Below are 17,272 nucleotides of genomic sequence, written 5' to 3'. Positions count from 1 at the left end.
ACTGAATTAAAATCTGTATTGTCTCTTGCAAGCAAAAAATTATATATTTAGACACATGTCTGAAACTGACAACACTTTCATTTCATGCTCACAGCGCGATAATAATTCAAAAACGCATTTTTCTTGAGAGTGGCGCGTCATAATGCTTTATGTACATCTTGATATTTGGTGAGCTGGTTAAAAAAATCATCTTGTTACTTTTTAGATACAATCGTGTTCTATTTCGGCCCACCTGATAGTAACATGTATACTGTAGTTTATTGTTAATCGTTTAATTTAATGCCTAGGCACAGGTATTCCATAGAACGCCGGGAAATTCGAATCGTTACCGAACTGGAAATTAACAGGCGTTTTTGGCGACACGGAGCTGTAACTCAAATAATCGTCATTATGCAACTGTCTATTAATGTTGGGCTCGGAGGCACTTCTAGTTATCTTAGGCAAAGCTCTTAGCATCGCTTCAAGGGATACTAGGATTTGTAGGAAGAGCGGCCGTTGATCGCGGTCGAATTTGATACAATCGTTGAATAAACGCTTAAGAGCTTGAGGAGCGTCAGGCCGAAGTAATCTAGGATCAGGTTTAAGCAGCCCTCGACCTACCATCCACAGTATCTGATCTTTATTATTCAAATTATTATACGGTAGCACTCCAGCCATTAGTTCGTACAACACTATACCGAACGCGTAAACGTCAGAGCGGAAAGTATAAGGCGCTGGGTCCGCCATGCGGATCACTTCGGGCGCCATCCATAGTATGGAACCTGTCGGTTGTTGCCACAGCACCCCGCCTGGCGACTGCGTGTTAGACCACCGCACTTTAGCTGTAGCTAGACCGAAATCACCGATTTTTACCGACCAGTCATCTCGTAAGAAAATATTATTCGACTTTAAATCTCTATGTATAATGTTTTTAGCGTGCAAATAGTCCATACCCTGCGCCGCCTGCCGCGCCACATAAATCAGATATAACATAGGCAAATGCGTCTCCAACACGTGTAGATGCTGGTACAGCGACGAGCCCTCGCACCATTGAGTGACTATAGCGAGAGACGGCTTCGAAACGCAGCCCATGAATAGCAAAATATTGCAGTGTCGCGTCTTACGTAACACGGCGACTTCGTTTTTGAAAGCTTGCAGTTGGGCTGGGGTCGGGGTTTTGACGTTGAGGGTTTTCACGGCGACCGGGCCGTGCCAGTGGGCTTTGTAGACAGTCCCGAAACTGCCAGAGCCTATTCTAGCGCCGATGAGTATCTCGTCGGCGGGGATGACCCAGTCGTCATAGCTTTCTCTAGGGGCTAGGGCGTTCTTGACGGACTCGTCGGCGGAGCGCGCGCGGGCTCGCCGAGGCCGCGGCGTGCCGGTTGGCGACGCCTGCGAACTCCTACTCCGCATACTATCCCTGTCCCGGTCATCCCGATCCCTGCTCTCTGAGCTCAAGTACTTGTTATTCTGCTGGGGAGAGCTGGTAGCGCCCTGTTGGTACCTCCGCTGCTCTATGCCCTGCCGCTGCACCATGTTGATGCAGACGTTCGGCGCTGAGTTCGATCGGTCGTGTTGGTTGAGCGATCTCGGATGCTGCTTCTGATTCGGCTCGTTCCTATTGTAATGGTATCCGAAGTAAGGCTCGTAGTGAAGAATGCCCGCCTGCGTTTCTGGGTTCTGGGCCAGTAACGCCGCGTAGTACGTGTCAGACATACGGACCTGGTGGCAAATGCTCGGTACCTTGTTCGCGCATCGCTGGTGAAACTTGAAGTTGCACTGCGAGCAATAAAAGCCGTTGAAGAGGAGCCTCCGGCAGCACTCGCAGAAGGCGAGCGTGAAGAAAGTCTTCCTCGCGAATTGGTGTGAGATGTGGGACATGATCGGGAACTTGTCGAGTACTCTGACGGTCACTTCTTCCGCCTCTATCGTGGATATGTCTATGTCCCATGGGAGTAGAACGTTGTCATTGGTTCTGACGACTTCACATACCTCGCATGTCAGGTTCCGGAGCTTCAAGGCTTTGGATAGCGCCTCCCTGAGACTGACTCCGGCCTTGACCGGGACGCTGGTGCGCTGCTGGTTGGGTAAGTGAGCTCGTAAGAATACCTTGGGCTGCCGCGTGAGGGTGTCAAACTTTTTCGAGTCATCATTGTCGATGGAATTCTCGTCAGGTTCCGGTGACTCTGCATGCAACATCTCCCTCAACTCGCGCTCCCTCATCTCCAGATTGTGCAGCTTGGACGTCAGCTCTTGGTACTCGGCCACATATAGAGCGGGTGGATTTTGCACATCAGCAAATTTCGCATTCAAAGTGTCTATGTTTTCCCGGGTGACATTGATAATACTTTGTATATTTCTTAGTTCGTAAAGCGGGTCCGTGGTTTCGTCGCTGTCGGTGGAGGTCGAGACGTTGTCGCTGTTGAGAGAGAGTGCCGGTATATTTCCGAAATACATGCTAATAAACTAAAATTTCCGTAAATATAACATTTGTGTTGAAGTTTAAACATATGAGCTTGTTTCTCGTGGGTGTGCACCCTCAGTGTGTTCTATATAATAAAAAGAATATTCTTTATTAAAAAAAAACATAAATAATATTGAGTTGAAATGATATCTCATAAAACACAATAAGGGGGACAGCCTTGTAAAATGAAAACTTGAATAAATTAAGGATAACTGTTCAATAATCAAAATCTTATTGTTTTAATAACTGCAGACTTAAATTAATTCACGATGAATTTGAAATAATTGTATTGCTAATATTCTAACTTATTTTAGAACATTTTGATTGGTGTTCATGCATTTCCTATATACATGACAAGCTTTAAAAGTAATTAAATCCCCATACAGTTATTTGTCATTTGCTAAATTACTTTATAGGTACTATTTCTATGTACTTAGTTTATTTATTTGTTAAAACGCTAACTTAAAATAACGTGTATTAAAATATCTCAAATGTAGCTCCGAATACACAAGTGTGTGCATGGTACCAATTTCTTAAAGCACACTTTAGCACACTATAAAATTTATGAATGTATGTATGTGTAAGAGATAATAGAGCCTGAGAATAGAACAATTAATGGTATAATTATACACACAGATTTCTAGATGTATAAATTACCTATTTTTAATTCCACATATTATATAAACCATAGCACAAATTGGTTCAATTGAAGTATTGTAAGGCAATAAGGAAATTATTTAGTGATTAAAAGCAGAAAACATAATTCTGTTGTAAAGTCAATACGGGTAAATGTGGCTAGCCTCCAGATTGGGCCTATTACCACATTGATTAGTGTTTATTGTGAGTTCATCCATTTGCTACTAGCATTTAGTGGCAGAAGTATTAACTCATACTAAATACTAATTAATGTATAAGCAAAACTTGTATAAACATGTTAAAAATGTTGAAAAAAAATTAAGTGGCCTTTTGTTACACATATGAACTTGAACAATGTAATGCCTATAATTTGTGCAAGTGGTGTACAAGCTGACCAAGTGCATTTGGAGCACACCTAATCTAATTATGAAACACAGGTGCCGTGAGGTATGGCAATTTTTGGCTGAAACCGAACTGTCAGCCAAAACATACCGAAACTTTGGTCGAGCACTATTAACAAACATACACTGCAAGGGTCAATGTCTGTATTAACCAAAGATAGTTTTAAAGTACTGAACAAGTGATATGAAATCTGTATTATTGTTTATTATGTATACTCATGGGAAATAACTATACTGCAAATGTAATACCTATAGGGTTTGAATCATGAAATCTCGTAAGCTCATCAAGTCGTAAAAGACTTTATAAACTCCTTTTATTAAAAGGGAATTTCTGTTTGTTTTTAAAAGTTACCAAATTTTATGAATAGGAGAAGAAATTTTATGTGTGATAAGATAAAACTGTCTTATTGAATATGTTCATAACTTGTATGAATCTGGTTTATATTAATATTTTTGGATTAGATATCTAACACCTCTTATTACTTAAAAAATAACCTTCAAACATTCACCTTCCTTACACTTTAATTTGCAAGTAAGCATATAGAAAAAAAATTGTATCTCAATCTTTACTGCCCAAAGATAAGTATAGAATTAGTAGATTTTTTACACCATGGCTGGAAAAGCGCTGTATGATTTACATTATTTAGTTAACTTAGCAAGATGTATTTATTTATGACATTGACTACACACATGGTATTGGCATTACATATATGGACTGATAATGTGATGGCAAATTGAACAGGGACTAATTTTGGATGTAAGGAAATTCCCTGTTCAAACCAGTACTGCTAGCTTGCCCTAATTAAAACGTGCGTTTGATAGACAAATTGCAAGTCAGTTAAAGAGTTGGTATAATTAAAAAAAAGTAAAAAAAGTTTTCTTACCTATGCTCCCTAGGAGAGTCGCTTTCAGCCCGAGCCTTCGGTATAACTCCACTGAACGGAGACCCTCTCGTGGTCTTCGACGCTTTCCCGAAAGGCGCAAAATTTGACAACCGCTCCTTGAAGCTGACCTTAGACCCGTTCAGGGAGGTTTCCAGCTGCTCCAAGTCTCTGCTGGACGTCCCACCATCATCATCCACAAATTTCACGGGCTTTTCGCCCTCGTAACAAATGCGATAGTTGATGTTGTCGTTCAATGTCAATAAATCGGTTTTCGATCCCGGGGACTTGTCGCAAAAGTCCTCGAACGACACGATCTCGTAATCCTCGTCGTCCCGAGGTTGCTCCGACGACTTGTACGGCACCTTCGGCATTGTTTAATCCTAAATTCGCCGAGACTCCATCTAATTTTAGAATCAGTTAGACTAAACTTGATGGACACGAAGCTTAACAGTAACTTGGCCAATCATTATTCCTGAATCGATTGGATTTCATTATTTCTATAGAAACCAAACTTTCATATTGCAATTATGTTTTTATTTACGCACTATCCGCTATGCAAAAGGAATCACCGTAAAATGCAAGTCGCTAGATAAGAACGTCAAATCAAAAATATACTCTGTCGAAAACGAAAAGGTCAGTGTTTTCGCTTGCAATCACTTGCAATATTAATATTGTCTATGGTAGCTGGTAGCTAATATTGTTAGGTTGGCTAAAGCGATCTGCAAACCACACCGATACCGCATACAATCCATATAGTACTAATATTGTAAAGTGTGTCTGTCTGTCTGTCTGTTACCTCTTCACGCTTAAACCGCTGAACGGATTTAGTTTAAATTTGGCATAGAGATAGTTTAAGTCCCGGGGAAGGACATAGGATAGTTTTTATGTCAGGAGCAAGGCCTATTGACTTCCTTGGAATGACGTAACCCTTCATAATTATACATGTGTGCTCCGTTCCTAGAGGAAGATTGCCAGTAATTACCATAAAAATATTTTACTACAGCAACATTTCTAGAACTGGCTTTGTCTATACGATTTCTAGGAACAAATCCAATTATTTTATCAAATATATTTTGATTTGTATTTTATGAAGTAGTTGAAGTCATATGTAAATTATTATCTATTTCAGTTTGTCTTTGTCTATGTTCATAAAATCTATGAAGGGTAGACGTGCCTCTACCCTCCATGATAAAATTAAAAAAAATCTTTGTCAATAGGCCTCTTTGATAGGCCTTGATTTGGGTCTGGCCGGTAAGAACATAGGCAAGACAAAAGTCTGTAATGTCAATGCTGTCATTAAAGTCATTTAACGCAAAAATATCAGTTTTCTTATAAAACGATTTATTCACTTGAAATATATTTATTTACCTATCAATTTTAAAAATAAAAACTATTCATATGTACGAGCAACATATCTAAATGCGTCTTCGCACAGACTTAGTTAAAATTAAACCGTTGTAGTAAACCAGAAACAGCGATAATTTCAAGGTAAGAAATACATATATTAATCTTTAAATAAAAATGAGCGTACTAATTGCCAAATTCAAATATAATAATTTAATCTTACTATCCCCGTAAGTCCCGCGGACGCTATATCGCGTCCGAAATTTTAATCAAAATTCATCATAGATGTAAAACCTCACATTGTTTAAGCTGGTAAATTTAGACCCGGTAGTAATTAGCGACGCTAGTAATTAGGCAGTTAGATTATATTGTTTAATTTGTGACTGTTTTGTTTTAGAGAGTGAATCAGCAGATGGCTTGAGCGTGAGATAACAATATAATCCTGGGCCGTCATATGATTTCTTGGAAAAAGCTCAAAGGGGACGTATCTGCCGCATATCCAGACTACCGGGATACCGGTGACCAAGAACGCTGCGCGGAGCTGTGAAGCAGAAAATGTCCGATAACCGGATAGATGTAATAACAACTTGCAACCATTTGCCATATCAATGTATGTATTCATATGTATTGCTCCTAACATAATTATATACAGTAATCCTAATATCTTAATATACTTTTTTGTTACCTTTTATATTTGACGAATTTCTAAATATAGTACCTAATCATTACCTTTTAACGTATATTTTTATTTATTTGTGATATGCTAATTTAAGAGCCCATCAACGTGCACACTAGCGCCGCTGCTAAATAATCGTGATTATTTAAATTTAATGACAGGTATTTAAAAAAGGGGGCCGCTACGGACTGTATTGTGTATTTAAGTACCTTTTGAATACATCAAACTAGTTTTTATGTTACTGGATTCGCCAATCTACGCGTCCAAAGTTAAAACGGCCGTTTTTGTTTTAAGCTCATAGATCGACGAATCCAGCAACATAAAAACTAGTTTGGTGTATTCAAAAGGTACTTTAATACACAATACAGTCAGTAGCGGCCCCCTTTTTGAAATACCTGTCGCTAAATTTAAATAAACACGATTATTTAGCAGTGGCGCTAGTGTGCACGTTGATGGGCTCTTAAAAACCTGACCCCAACAAAAAAGAAAAAATACAAAAAGAAATTCCCTCTCCGGGATTCGAACCCAGGACCATTAGCTTCCTGAACAGGATTACTGCCAATACCCGCTAGGCTAAACGGGTTGTCAATTCTAATTACAATGGTATCCTACCAGAGCGCTAGTAGTATAAACGAACTTTTGAAAGGGACATTTTTTTGTATGGAGTTATCGTTCTTCTCCTAGTGAGTATTATATTCTTTGGTCAGGAGCAAAGAATATAATACTCACTAGGAGAAGAACGATAACTCCATACAAAATAATGTCCCTTTCAAAAGTTCGTTTATACTACTAGCGCTCTGGTAGGATACCATTGTAATTAGAATTGACAACCCGTTTAGCCTAGCGGGTATTGGCAGTAATCCAGTTCAGGAAGCTACTGGTCCTGGGTTCGAATCCCGGAGAGGGAATTTCTTTTTGTATTTTTTTCTTTTTTGTTGGGGTCAGGTTTTTAAGAGCCCATCAACGAGCACACTAGCGCCACTGCTAAATAATCGTGATTATTTAAATTTAACGACGGGTATTTAAAAAAGGGGGCCGCTACGGACTGTATTGTGTATTTAAGTACCTTGCGGACAGGCTAGGGCTGTTGAAGGCCAACATTCCAATTGTGAAAAGAATACCCCGTGGTGCGCGTTTCACCGTCGCATGCTGCCTCACCGAGTGTGTGGCCAAAGTCGTCGCGGAAAATTCTGTTAAAGCATGGGAGCGTCTACTCACGTTTCCATTCACAGTTTTACACGTTGAAAAATCCAAAAAGGTATCACTCACCTCCCAAATTAAAACCAACACGTCTTCTTTATCCGATCTACCAGACATCCCTAAAAATTCTCATAATACTCGCTCAACTCATAATTCGCTTCATACGAAAATAAAATCTATAGAAAATAAACTCTCGGAAGGGAATGTGAGTGGTGCTGCCCGGCTTTTATTTTCTAGCGACGACTTGGCTGCGCACTCGGCTGCCACCTACGCCGCCCTAAAAGAAAAACACCCAGAGCCTCCCATTTCTTCAAAACTGCCAGATCCTCCCTCCGTCGATGATCCCTCTGTCATTGTCACTGAAGATGCAGTGAGTCAGGCCATAGCTTCGTTCCCCAACGGGTCCGCCGGCGGGATGGATGGCTTGTCTCCTCAGCATCTAAAAGACCTGACTGCGATGACGCTAGGTGATGCGAGATCGGCCCTTCTCAGAGAAATAACAACTTTAATCAACCTGATGCTTTCAGGAAGCGTAAACACAGATATTGTGCCTCTGTTATACGGCGCGAACCTGGTGGCGTTGGCGAAGAAGGACGGCGGTACCCGCCCGATTGCGGTTGGGTGCACCCTGAGACGCTTAGCCTCCAAACTATGCTGCAGACAATTCAACCAAAGGCTAACAAGGATCTTTAAACCTCGACAACTAGGATTCGGCGTAAAGGGTGGTTGTGAGGCAGCAGTGCACGCTGCGCGTACATTCCTCAATCGTCCGGATTACGAAGTGTTTGTTAAAATAGATGTCAAAAATGCATTTAATTCGGTCGACCGCGGTGCTCTGTTAGCAGAAGTCAAAAAAGAGCTACCAGAACTTTACAAATACCTTTGGCAATGCTACGGAGCACCATCTAAATTACTGTTTGGAAATGACATTATTTTGTCAAGTATGGGCTGCCAACAGGGAGACCCGCTTGGGCCCGCAATTTTCAGTTTGGTCATTCACCCCATCATCTCTAGTCTAAATTCTAAATTCAATTTATGGTACTTAGATGACGGCTCCCTTGGTGGAGACGCACTAACCGTCTTACAAGATTTACAATCTATCATAGATAAATTTTCAAAAATTGGGCTTACATTAAATTTCACCAAATGTGAAATTTATATTCCAGATCACGTTCCATTGAACACAAAAATAGATATTTTAACAAATTTTAACGCAGTTTTACCTAATATTTCCGTTCATTCCAAAACATCCCTCACCCTTTTAGGCTCACCAATTTTTGACGAATCTATTGCTCCCGTTATTAACTGTAAATTAAATTTATTCAATAATACATCAGACCTTCTATTTAAAATAAATCCCCATATGGCTCTTTTCATCATCCGATTTTGCTTATTTACACCCAAATTCATGTATTTACTTCGCAGTTGCCCAATTTGGAAATTTCCGTCCATCCTGTCTTCTATCGATTCCTCCCTTCAGGCAACTCTTTCCAAAACTCTCAACATTCATCTCGACACTTGTTCATGGACCCAAGCGGTTCTCCCCATAAGGCTTGGTGGACTGGGCGTTCGCACTACGGCCAGTTCAGCTCTACCCGCTTTTCTGGCCTCTGTATACGGCTCGCTATCTCTCGTCGGTATTATTTTAAACCAGTCTACGATACCTGACGATGAGATAGCGAACCTGAAGGAGGCCAGGGAGGCCTGGTGTGAGTCATGCCCGTGTGCGGACATCCCAGTTGCCCGTCACTGTCAACGGGATTGGGACTCCCCACGACTAAAGTTAGCCCACGCCGCACTCATCGAACAAAGCCCGGACGATTCTGAGCGTGCGCGCATCCTGGCAGTATCGGTCCCCGAATCAGGCCACTGGTTAAAAGCTCTACCATCTAGACAGGTCGGCACTGTTCTGGATCCAAGTAGCTTAAGGATAGCAATATGCTTGAGGCTTGGATCCAGAATATGTGTTCCTCATACGTGCATCTGCGGCAAGGATGTGGACCAGTTGGGCCGCCATGGCCTCTCATGTTCAAGAAGCGCCGGCCGAATATTCCGCCACAGCACGATTAACGATTTGGTCCGTCGCGCGCTTGCCACCGTGTCTGTGCCTGCGGTTTTAGAACCCGTGGGCATGGCGAGGGACGACGGCAAGCGTCCCGACGGAGCCACGTTGGTGCCGTGGAAGTTAGGAAGGGCACTGGTGTGGGACGCAACATGTGTCGACACATTTGCGCAATCCCACATTCAGGGGACCCGCATTCGGGCCGGCGCTGCGGCTGACCAGGCCCAAGTTCTCAAGCGCCGCAAATACTCGACGTTGATCAACGACTATGAGTTTGCGGCGCTCGCGGTTGAGACTTTGGGTCCCTGGTCAGCCGACATGAAAATATTCATAGGAGCACTATCGGCCCGGCTGGTTGACACCACAGGGGACCCCAGGGCTGGTGCGTACCTCTCTCAACGTATTTCTCTTGCGATACAGAGAGGTAACGCCGCCAGTGTCATGGGGTCCATGCCGCAGTCCGACCTGTTGGACGGGGTGTTCTTTTTATAATTGGTTTGGTTTTTTGTAGGTAAGTATATTTTATAGTTTGTATTTTTATTTTATTTCTAGTTTTAACTTTAGTTTTAATATTGTATATTGTATCTTTAGTTTTAGTAGATTTATGTGTACTTATTGAAATAATCTATATGTGTTAAAGCTAATAAAGTTCCAACTTAGTGATTGAAAAAAAAAAAAAAAAAAAAAAAAAAAGTACCTTTTGAATACATCAAACTAGTTTTTATGTTGCTGGATTCGTCCATCTATGAGCTCAAAACAAAAACGGCCGTTTTAACTTTGGACGCGTAGATTGACGAATCCAGTAACATAAAAACTAGTTTGATGTATTCAAAAGGTACTTTAATACACAATACAGTCCGTAGCGACCCCCTTTTTTAAATACCTGTCATTAAATTTAAATAATCACGATTATTTAGCAGTGGCGCTAGTATGTACGTTGATGGGCTCTAAAAATTGGCATAACACAAATAAATAAAAGAATACGTTAAAAGATAATTAGGTACTATATTTAGAAATTCGTCAAATTTAAAAGGTAACAAAAAAGTTACGTATTATTAAGATATAAGTATTTTCATTCCTATTAGGATTACTGTATATATGTTAGGAGCAATACATATGAATACATACATTGATATGGCAAATGGTTACAAGTTGTTATTACATCTATCCGGTTATCGGACATTTTCTGCTTCACAGCTCCGCGCAGCGTTCTTGGTCACCGGGAAACTAGTCTGGATATGCGGCAGATACGTGCCCTTTGAGCTTTATCCAAGAAATCATATGACGGCCCAGGATTATATTATTATCTCACGCTCAAGCCATCTGCTGATTTGCTCTCTAAAACAAAACAGTCACAAATTAAACAATATAATCTAACTTCCTATTTCCTAATTACTAACGTCGCTAATTGCTACGGGTCTAAATTTACCAGCTTAAACAATGTGAGGTTTTACATCTAAGATGAATTTTGATTATAATTTCGGACGCGATATAGCGTCCGTGGGACTTACGGGGATAGTAAGATTAAATTATTACATTTGAATTTGGCAATTAGTACGCTCATTTTTATTTAAAGATTAATATATTTCTTACCTTGAAATTATCGCTGTTTCTGGTTTACTACAACGGTTTGAATTTAACTACGTCTGTGCGAAGACGCATTTAGATATGTTGCTCGTACATATGAATAGTTTTTATTTTTAAAATTAATAGGTAAATATATATATTTCAAGATGATTTCAAGTGAATAAATCGTTTTATATGAAAACTGATATTTTTGCGTTAAATGACTTTAGTGGCAGCATTGACAGTACAGACTTTTGTCTTCTCTATGTTCTTACCGGCCAGACCCAAATCAAGGCCTATCAAAGAGGCCTATTGTCAAAGATTTTTTTTAAATTTTATCAAGGAGGGTAGAGGCACGTCTACCCTTCATAGATTTTATGAACATAGACAAAGACAAACTGAAATAAGTAGATAATATTTAAAATAAATAATACTTTACATATGACTTTGAATTACGAATCACAATATATTTGATAAAATTTATTGGATTTGTTCCTAGAAATCGTATAGAAAAAGCCAGTTCTAGCAATGTTGCTGTAGTAAAATATTTTTATGGTAATTACTGGCAATCTTGCTCTAGGAACGGAGCACACATGTACAATTATGAAGGGTCACGTCATTCCAAGGAAGTCAATAGGCCTTGGTCAGGAGTCATCCCTAGAGGGTGAAAAGGGTGGTGGAATTGAGAAAATTAATGACGTGCCTGTTAATTGGTGTACCTAAACAATTAAGCATATATTATGCTCGAATTGCTATTAGATTTTATCCAGGCGCTGTACTTACTATAGCTGCAGGTACTAACTCCACGCAGACGAAGTCGCGGACAAAAGCTAGATAGTTTCTTATACATTGCGTTGATTCGTTGCAAAATGACATGAAATGATCTGTGATGTCTGTAGAGCCCATAAGGCTAAAATATGATACAATGATGAAAGTAATAAAAAATTAAAGCTAATTTTATTTTGATTATTATATTTTAATATTTTTTAAATCTAAACAAACTTATTTTTTCATAAATCTTCGACTAAAATAATCCAAATCTTCTCTCTCAAATTTAGTTGATAAATAAAAGAGGGTAGTTTGTAAAATAACGAGGAACGTAATATTGAGGTTTTAGTTAAATGCGTGAACAACATGGTGGGCTACTGATTACTTTTAACCAAAAGCATTTTAATTTGTGATTTCTGGCGTTAAATCGATACGTGAATGAAAGCATCATGGACTGGAAAAGTGTTAAGATTATTTTGGCGTCTACGGCCACTGCAATTGTCGCTTCCCAAGTGGCAAAAAAAGCGTACAGGTACTTTTTCGACACAGGAAAATGCTCTCAAGAAGAGATTCATGACGAGACATGCAACGACGCTGTAACGAAAAATCGTGAAATAAATGATGTGATTTTATTCTCGGACGATGTCGTTCGCCACACTATTCGAGTGACACCGAACAAAGAAATAACAATGTGTGAGAGTAGAGAGCTCAATTGTTTTAAGCTCATAAAATACATAAAGTCAGCACGTGAAACATTGGACGTTTGTATGTACTTAATAACAAGCAGCCAAATAGCCGAGCAAATCATTCGGCTAGGACAAAAGCACGTGCTAGTTAGGATAATCGTCGACAGTGACATGGCGAACACACCGCCTTCGCAAATAAAAAAGCTTAAAGAATACAGTAAGTATAAGTACCTACTAATCTTCACTTCCTACAAATATAATGTTTTACTATTTGACTACATTGTGTTCATAACTTCATGAATGTTTCAGGTTTCATTCAAGTGCAGACCAATAAAAAATCTATTTTAATGCATCACAAGTTCTGCATCATTGATGGACCCAAAGCCGTTAAAAGGAAGAATATTTTAAAAATGTACGCGGAAAAGCTAAACGTGCATGCTCAGTTTAAATCTTTGAACGAGAAAAAGCAGCATAAAAACAGACCTATCAAGGGCTTCGTGATGTCAGGATCCCTGAATTGGTCTACCCAAGCCATGGTTTCAAACCATGAAAGTGTGATTGTTACATCCCAACAGAACATCGTTGGTAAATTCGAAAAAGAGTTCGAAAGTTTATGGGTGGAAGATGAGCCGGTACGTAAACAATAATACAATACAATAAGTACAATTTATTTATTTTTGTGTACATTATAATATGTTCTTAACCCTTTTACTTGTTTCAGGCACTCCTTACGACCTCGTGACATCATATTATTTATAAAATATAGCTGCTAATTTAAACTAATTGTTACCAACTGTTCAACATCCACGGTCAGTATCATCATCAATATAGTATGTCAAATGACTGTCTCATTTCAATCAACTATACTTACAGTATCGATTGGTCACAGGAAAACGTATGGGTGTGAGTACTGAAAGTGTACTGCAGCCTTAACATAGACAAGTATTGGTTTTTTTGTTGCTAATGGTTGGCTGCAATGACTTTTGACGGCTCACCGGCTGACAGTATGTAACCATAGACCATCCATGTGCACTTCTGACTTCAGTTTTGTTCGATCGATCATATGTTTTCTTTGTGCAGTTTTTTCAGCCGCTGTAATTCGAATTGGTTATATTATTCACGTGTTAATTTATACTATTTCGATAGTCAAAACCTTATTCTAGTTGGCAAATCAGTAAAAAAGGGGGCCAAATATATTTACTTGAACTATAGTTACCTTAGTGCATGTGCATTCTGGGTGCACGTGCTATCAATTTTCACACAAATATTCGCGATTTTTACATACATGAAGGCCTGAAAAGTAGTTTTGAAACGATCGTAATTTCCGTAGTTACATCCTTGTTGATCCTCATTTAAAAATATACGTTTTTCGGTGTGAAAACTTCGTAAAATAAAGTGTTAGGTTGAGTGTTACTTTTTATTTTGGTTATTAAATACGCGTGTTTTCACGATGGATTCTTTCCCTAGGATTAGAGCTTTGATGGATGAAGTGTTTGTGGTACGTATATTATTAAACTAGCAGATAAAAAAATATTTAATACGCAGTTCAATTACAAAATGCATTTTGAAGGGCACTGCAAAAAGGTCATTGCAATGTGTGCTTGCATAGTAACACGAGAAATATTTTATCTTATGCACTGGGGAAACATACAACCTATCAGTTTTATCAAATCAGCTTACTCAAACTGATTTTAACTAATTGGTTACCTTACCTTAATCCCTGCATATTCTTTTATAATGATGTTCACAAATATCTTAAGTATTTTACATATGTCTTAAAAAACCGATAAAGTTAATAATATAAATAAGTTAACCTTATATCTGTGCTATGTATCCTAGTAATACTATTACATAAACCATGTTTATAGTCTATTAAATAATTTTATTGTTTGGCAAACTGTACCGTTGCAACTACATTGCAGTTATCTTATTGTGGTATATTTCTGATGGCTTAATTGGCTATGTCCTGGCAATCAAGTTTACATTTTGAAGTATTTTTTTCAACTTGTGTTATTATTTTCATATAAAGTTAAATTATATATTAATAAGTTATTAACTCTTACATTCCAACATTTTAGTTTTTGTTTTAACATATCAGCTGCCGTTAGGAAACATTACTGAATATCACAGGTGCTTTTTGTGAAACTCAAAAACATTAATTTGGCAACATATATTATTTTGCATAATTGTTGCACATAAGATATTTAATACGAAAGCATAGTAAGTTACGGAAATCTTTGTGCTTACTAAGTCTGAACTGTGCTCAGGTCAAATTTTGAAATAATTTTGACAAACATAGAAACATAGTGCACATGTAATTTGCAGGTGCATGCATATATTAATTTGACATTATGTCTCCCTATTAATTCTAGATATTGTGCTCAGTGTCGGATTTGCCCTAAGGCTCTAAGTAGGCTCCGGCCTAGGGCGGCTAGATATTAGGGGCAGCAGTCTATATAGAAAGGTCTGGCCTGGGGTGCCTAGGCATTCGCCACCCCACTGATTGAGCTGTCAATTTATCTTTATAATAATATCTTCGGCAACGGGGTTTAGATTCTGTTTAACAGTAAATGGTCAACATGTGACATCTGATATTAGATGTATTGTTAAAAAATATGAAATTGGTATCCTGTAACAAAATCTATTTTTAACAAATAATAAATAAAATACGATGTTGTACAGAATAGGCATGAATGATGAAAATAATATAATAAAATAACATGTGCTTCATTTCTGAATTGATATTGACTCATCACAGGCAACTGTATTTATTAAAATATGTTCTGATAACCATCTCACGAGTCATTTTCTTTGTTTCAGATAAATGCATCAATGATGCAACACCACATGTGCAGTGAAAATGTGTGCCAAATATTCAGTGCAACCGTGTACAGACACCACACATGTGACGTGAATGCTACACACAAATCTCCAAAATATATTGTGGATGTGGACAGTTGTTCGAATTTACGTGAAAAATGTGTTTTAAAAAAGTGCGCTTTGGATGCAGTGTTCTCCGGTAGATGGCGTTGTCGTCGTTGCTGAGCAAGTTGGGGTGCTCGTTCCGCTATTCTCCACTAGATGGCGCTGGTAAGTACACATTTACTTTCATGTCACGTAAAGCCGTTTGTGGCGCCATCTACTAACGAGTAGCGCTCAACTTGTAGTTACTACCATGCTTCTTAGATGGCGTTACGGGTCCTTGTAGATGGTACTTGACAAAATTGATTATTTAATTTATTTCCGTTTTTCTACTTAAATTTTTAGGATTTCTGATTTACCTTGAATAGTTTCAATTAATACTAAAAACAATACTTATGACTTATTCGGTGAATTATTTGTATCTCTGGTTTTCGTACATTTACTGCTTACCCAGGGGCTAGAGATAAAAAAAGAAAACCAAAGACATCTTTAATAGCTAGCAGTAAAAATTTTTTTTTCAAGTCTATAGGCGTAGGGAACTACTTAGCGTAGGTAAATAGGTTCAAGATTGATTCTAGGTACATACCTACCAACTTAATTAAAACGTTATTTATACCAAATAATTTCCTACTAACCTTCCAAATCTAAAATACCTACCCTGTTAAAATATGAATCAAGTACCTACTTAATTACGTTTACGTAAAACGAACCATGTCAAATAATTAGTAGTTCACTAACACTAAGTAGGTAGGTACGTTTATTACCAATGCTCGCATAGCAACGAGTTTTCGACATTCCTCACCTAACGTCACCTTGAACTCGAATTTCCCCTGAATTCTAATACCGAGCCTAGCATGCTTGACAAATTAGATGATGTGTTTGTTCGATACGTAAAGGACTTGTGTAATCGTTGTAGTAGTAGTAAAACACTTTATTGTACAAAAATGAAAACAAAACAGGAAATAGTAGATTGTTAACCAAGGGTTGAAAGGCACCCATATCTGTCGAGGTAGTTTGGCGCTCGAACGCAGTGAGAGCGCCAATAGTCCGAGACGGAAATGGTGCCTTTCACCCGAGTTAAACACTCTACTTTTCATATCGAATGCGAGGAAACCAAACAAGACAAGGCAATTTCGCAAAATCAGTAATTGAAGTACCCAATAGACCTACGGCCATGATTTTTTTCCTTAGGACTTACTTGCAATCGGAGACTTTACATGTGTGAAGATTAATAACCCCTAGCGAAAATCATTTAGTTTGCAATATTTAGGAAAACACACATTTTTTAACAAACTGCAGTAATTTTAAAATGATTTGTTCATTATAGTATGAAAATCAGCGGGATTGCCTCTTACTTTTTAATTTTATACTTTTTCGTTCTACAAGCCGCAACACACTACCGGACCGCACCGCGACCTTGGTGCGCCGCACCACATAATAACATAATAAAAGTATTTTAAATATTAAATAACAATTTAATTAATAATATAAGAACATTTTATGTTGTATTTTATTTTATTTTCATGAATATAGTGCTAAATAACTTTAAAAACCAATTTAATATCGTACAAACGTTTAACTGTGGCTGTATAAGATTCTGCCTTTGCTCATTTACGCAAGTGTAAGGTTTAAAAAAATATTTTTGGTGTATTCCTTTTGGTTCCCGCCTTATGAAATCGAGTTA

General features: G+C 38.5%; 3 protein-coding genes across 3 annotated transcripts in view; 2 read left to right on the top strand and 1 right to left on the bottom strand.

Annotated features, from left to right (window-relative positions):
• The window catches only part of LOC134795854 (uncharacterized), a 40,264-nt gene extending 35,249 nt beyond the window's left edge, over positions 1–5,015 (bottom strand). The window contains exon 1 of the mRNA XM_063767787.1: positions 4,365–5,015. Coding sequence (XP_063623857.1) covers positions 4,365–4,735 — 371 coding nt within the window. The 5' untranslated portion in view covers positions 4,736–5,015. The remainder of the gene's footprint in view (positions 1–4,364) is intronic.
• LOC134795286 (fatty acid synthase-like) overlaps positions 1–17,272 on the top strand; it is a 504,205-nt gene that overhangs the window by 136,291 nt on the left and 350,642 nt on the right. The window lies entirely within an intron of this gene.
• On the top strand, positions 12,299–15,595 carry LOC134795321 (mitochondrial cardiolipin hydrolase-like). The gene is made up of 4 exons (XM_063767141.1): positions 12,299–12,883; positions 12,976–13,298; positions 13,388–13,475; positions 15,487–15,595. Exons 1-3 carry the CDS (start codon positions 12,430–12,432, stop codon positions 13,406–13,408), a joined length of 798 nt encoding a protein of 265 aa, XP_063623211.1. The 5' UTR covers positions 12,299–12,429; the 3' UTR covers positions 13,409–13,475; positions 15,487–15,595.

This window comes from Cydia splendana, chromosome 12 (assembly GCF_910591565.1).
Source record: "Cydia splendana chromosome 12, ilCydSple1.2, whole genome shotgun sequence".
NCBI lineage: Eukaryota > Metazoa > Arthropoda > Insecta > Lepidoptera > Tortricidae > Cydia > Cydia splendana.
The sequence above is the reverse complement of the archived record's forward strand: the minus strand, read 5'-3'. Positions and strand labels throughout refer to the sequence as shown.

What these genes read in the sequence shown, in the direction of transcription:
- LOC134795321 (XM_063767141.1), top strand. Translation starts at nt 12,430, where the DNA reads ATGGACTGGAAAAGTGTTAAGATTATTTTGGCGTCTACGGCCACTGCA. An exon ending in AAAAAAGCTTAAAGAATACA is followed by an intron (nt 12,884 to 12,975) that starts GTAAGTATAAGT and finishes TGAATGTTTCAG; the next exon opens with GTTTCATTCAAGTGCAGACC. An exon ending in TATGGGTGGAAGATGAGCCG is followed by an intron (nt 13,299 to 13,387) that starts GTACGTAAACAA and finishes TACTTGTTTCAG; the next exon opens with GCACTCCTTACGACCTCGTG.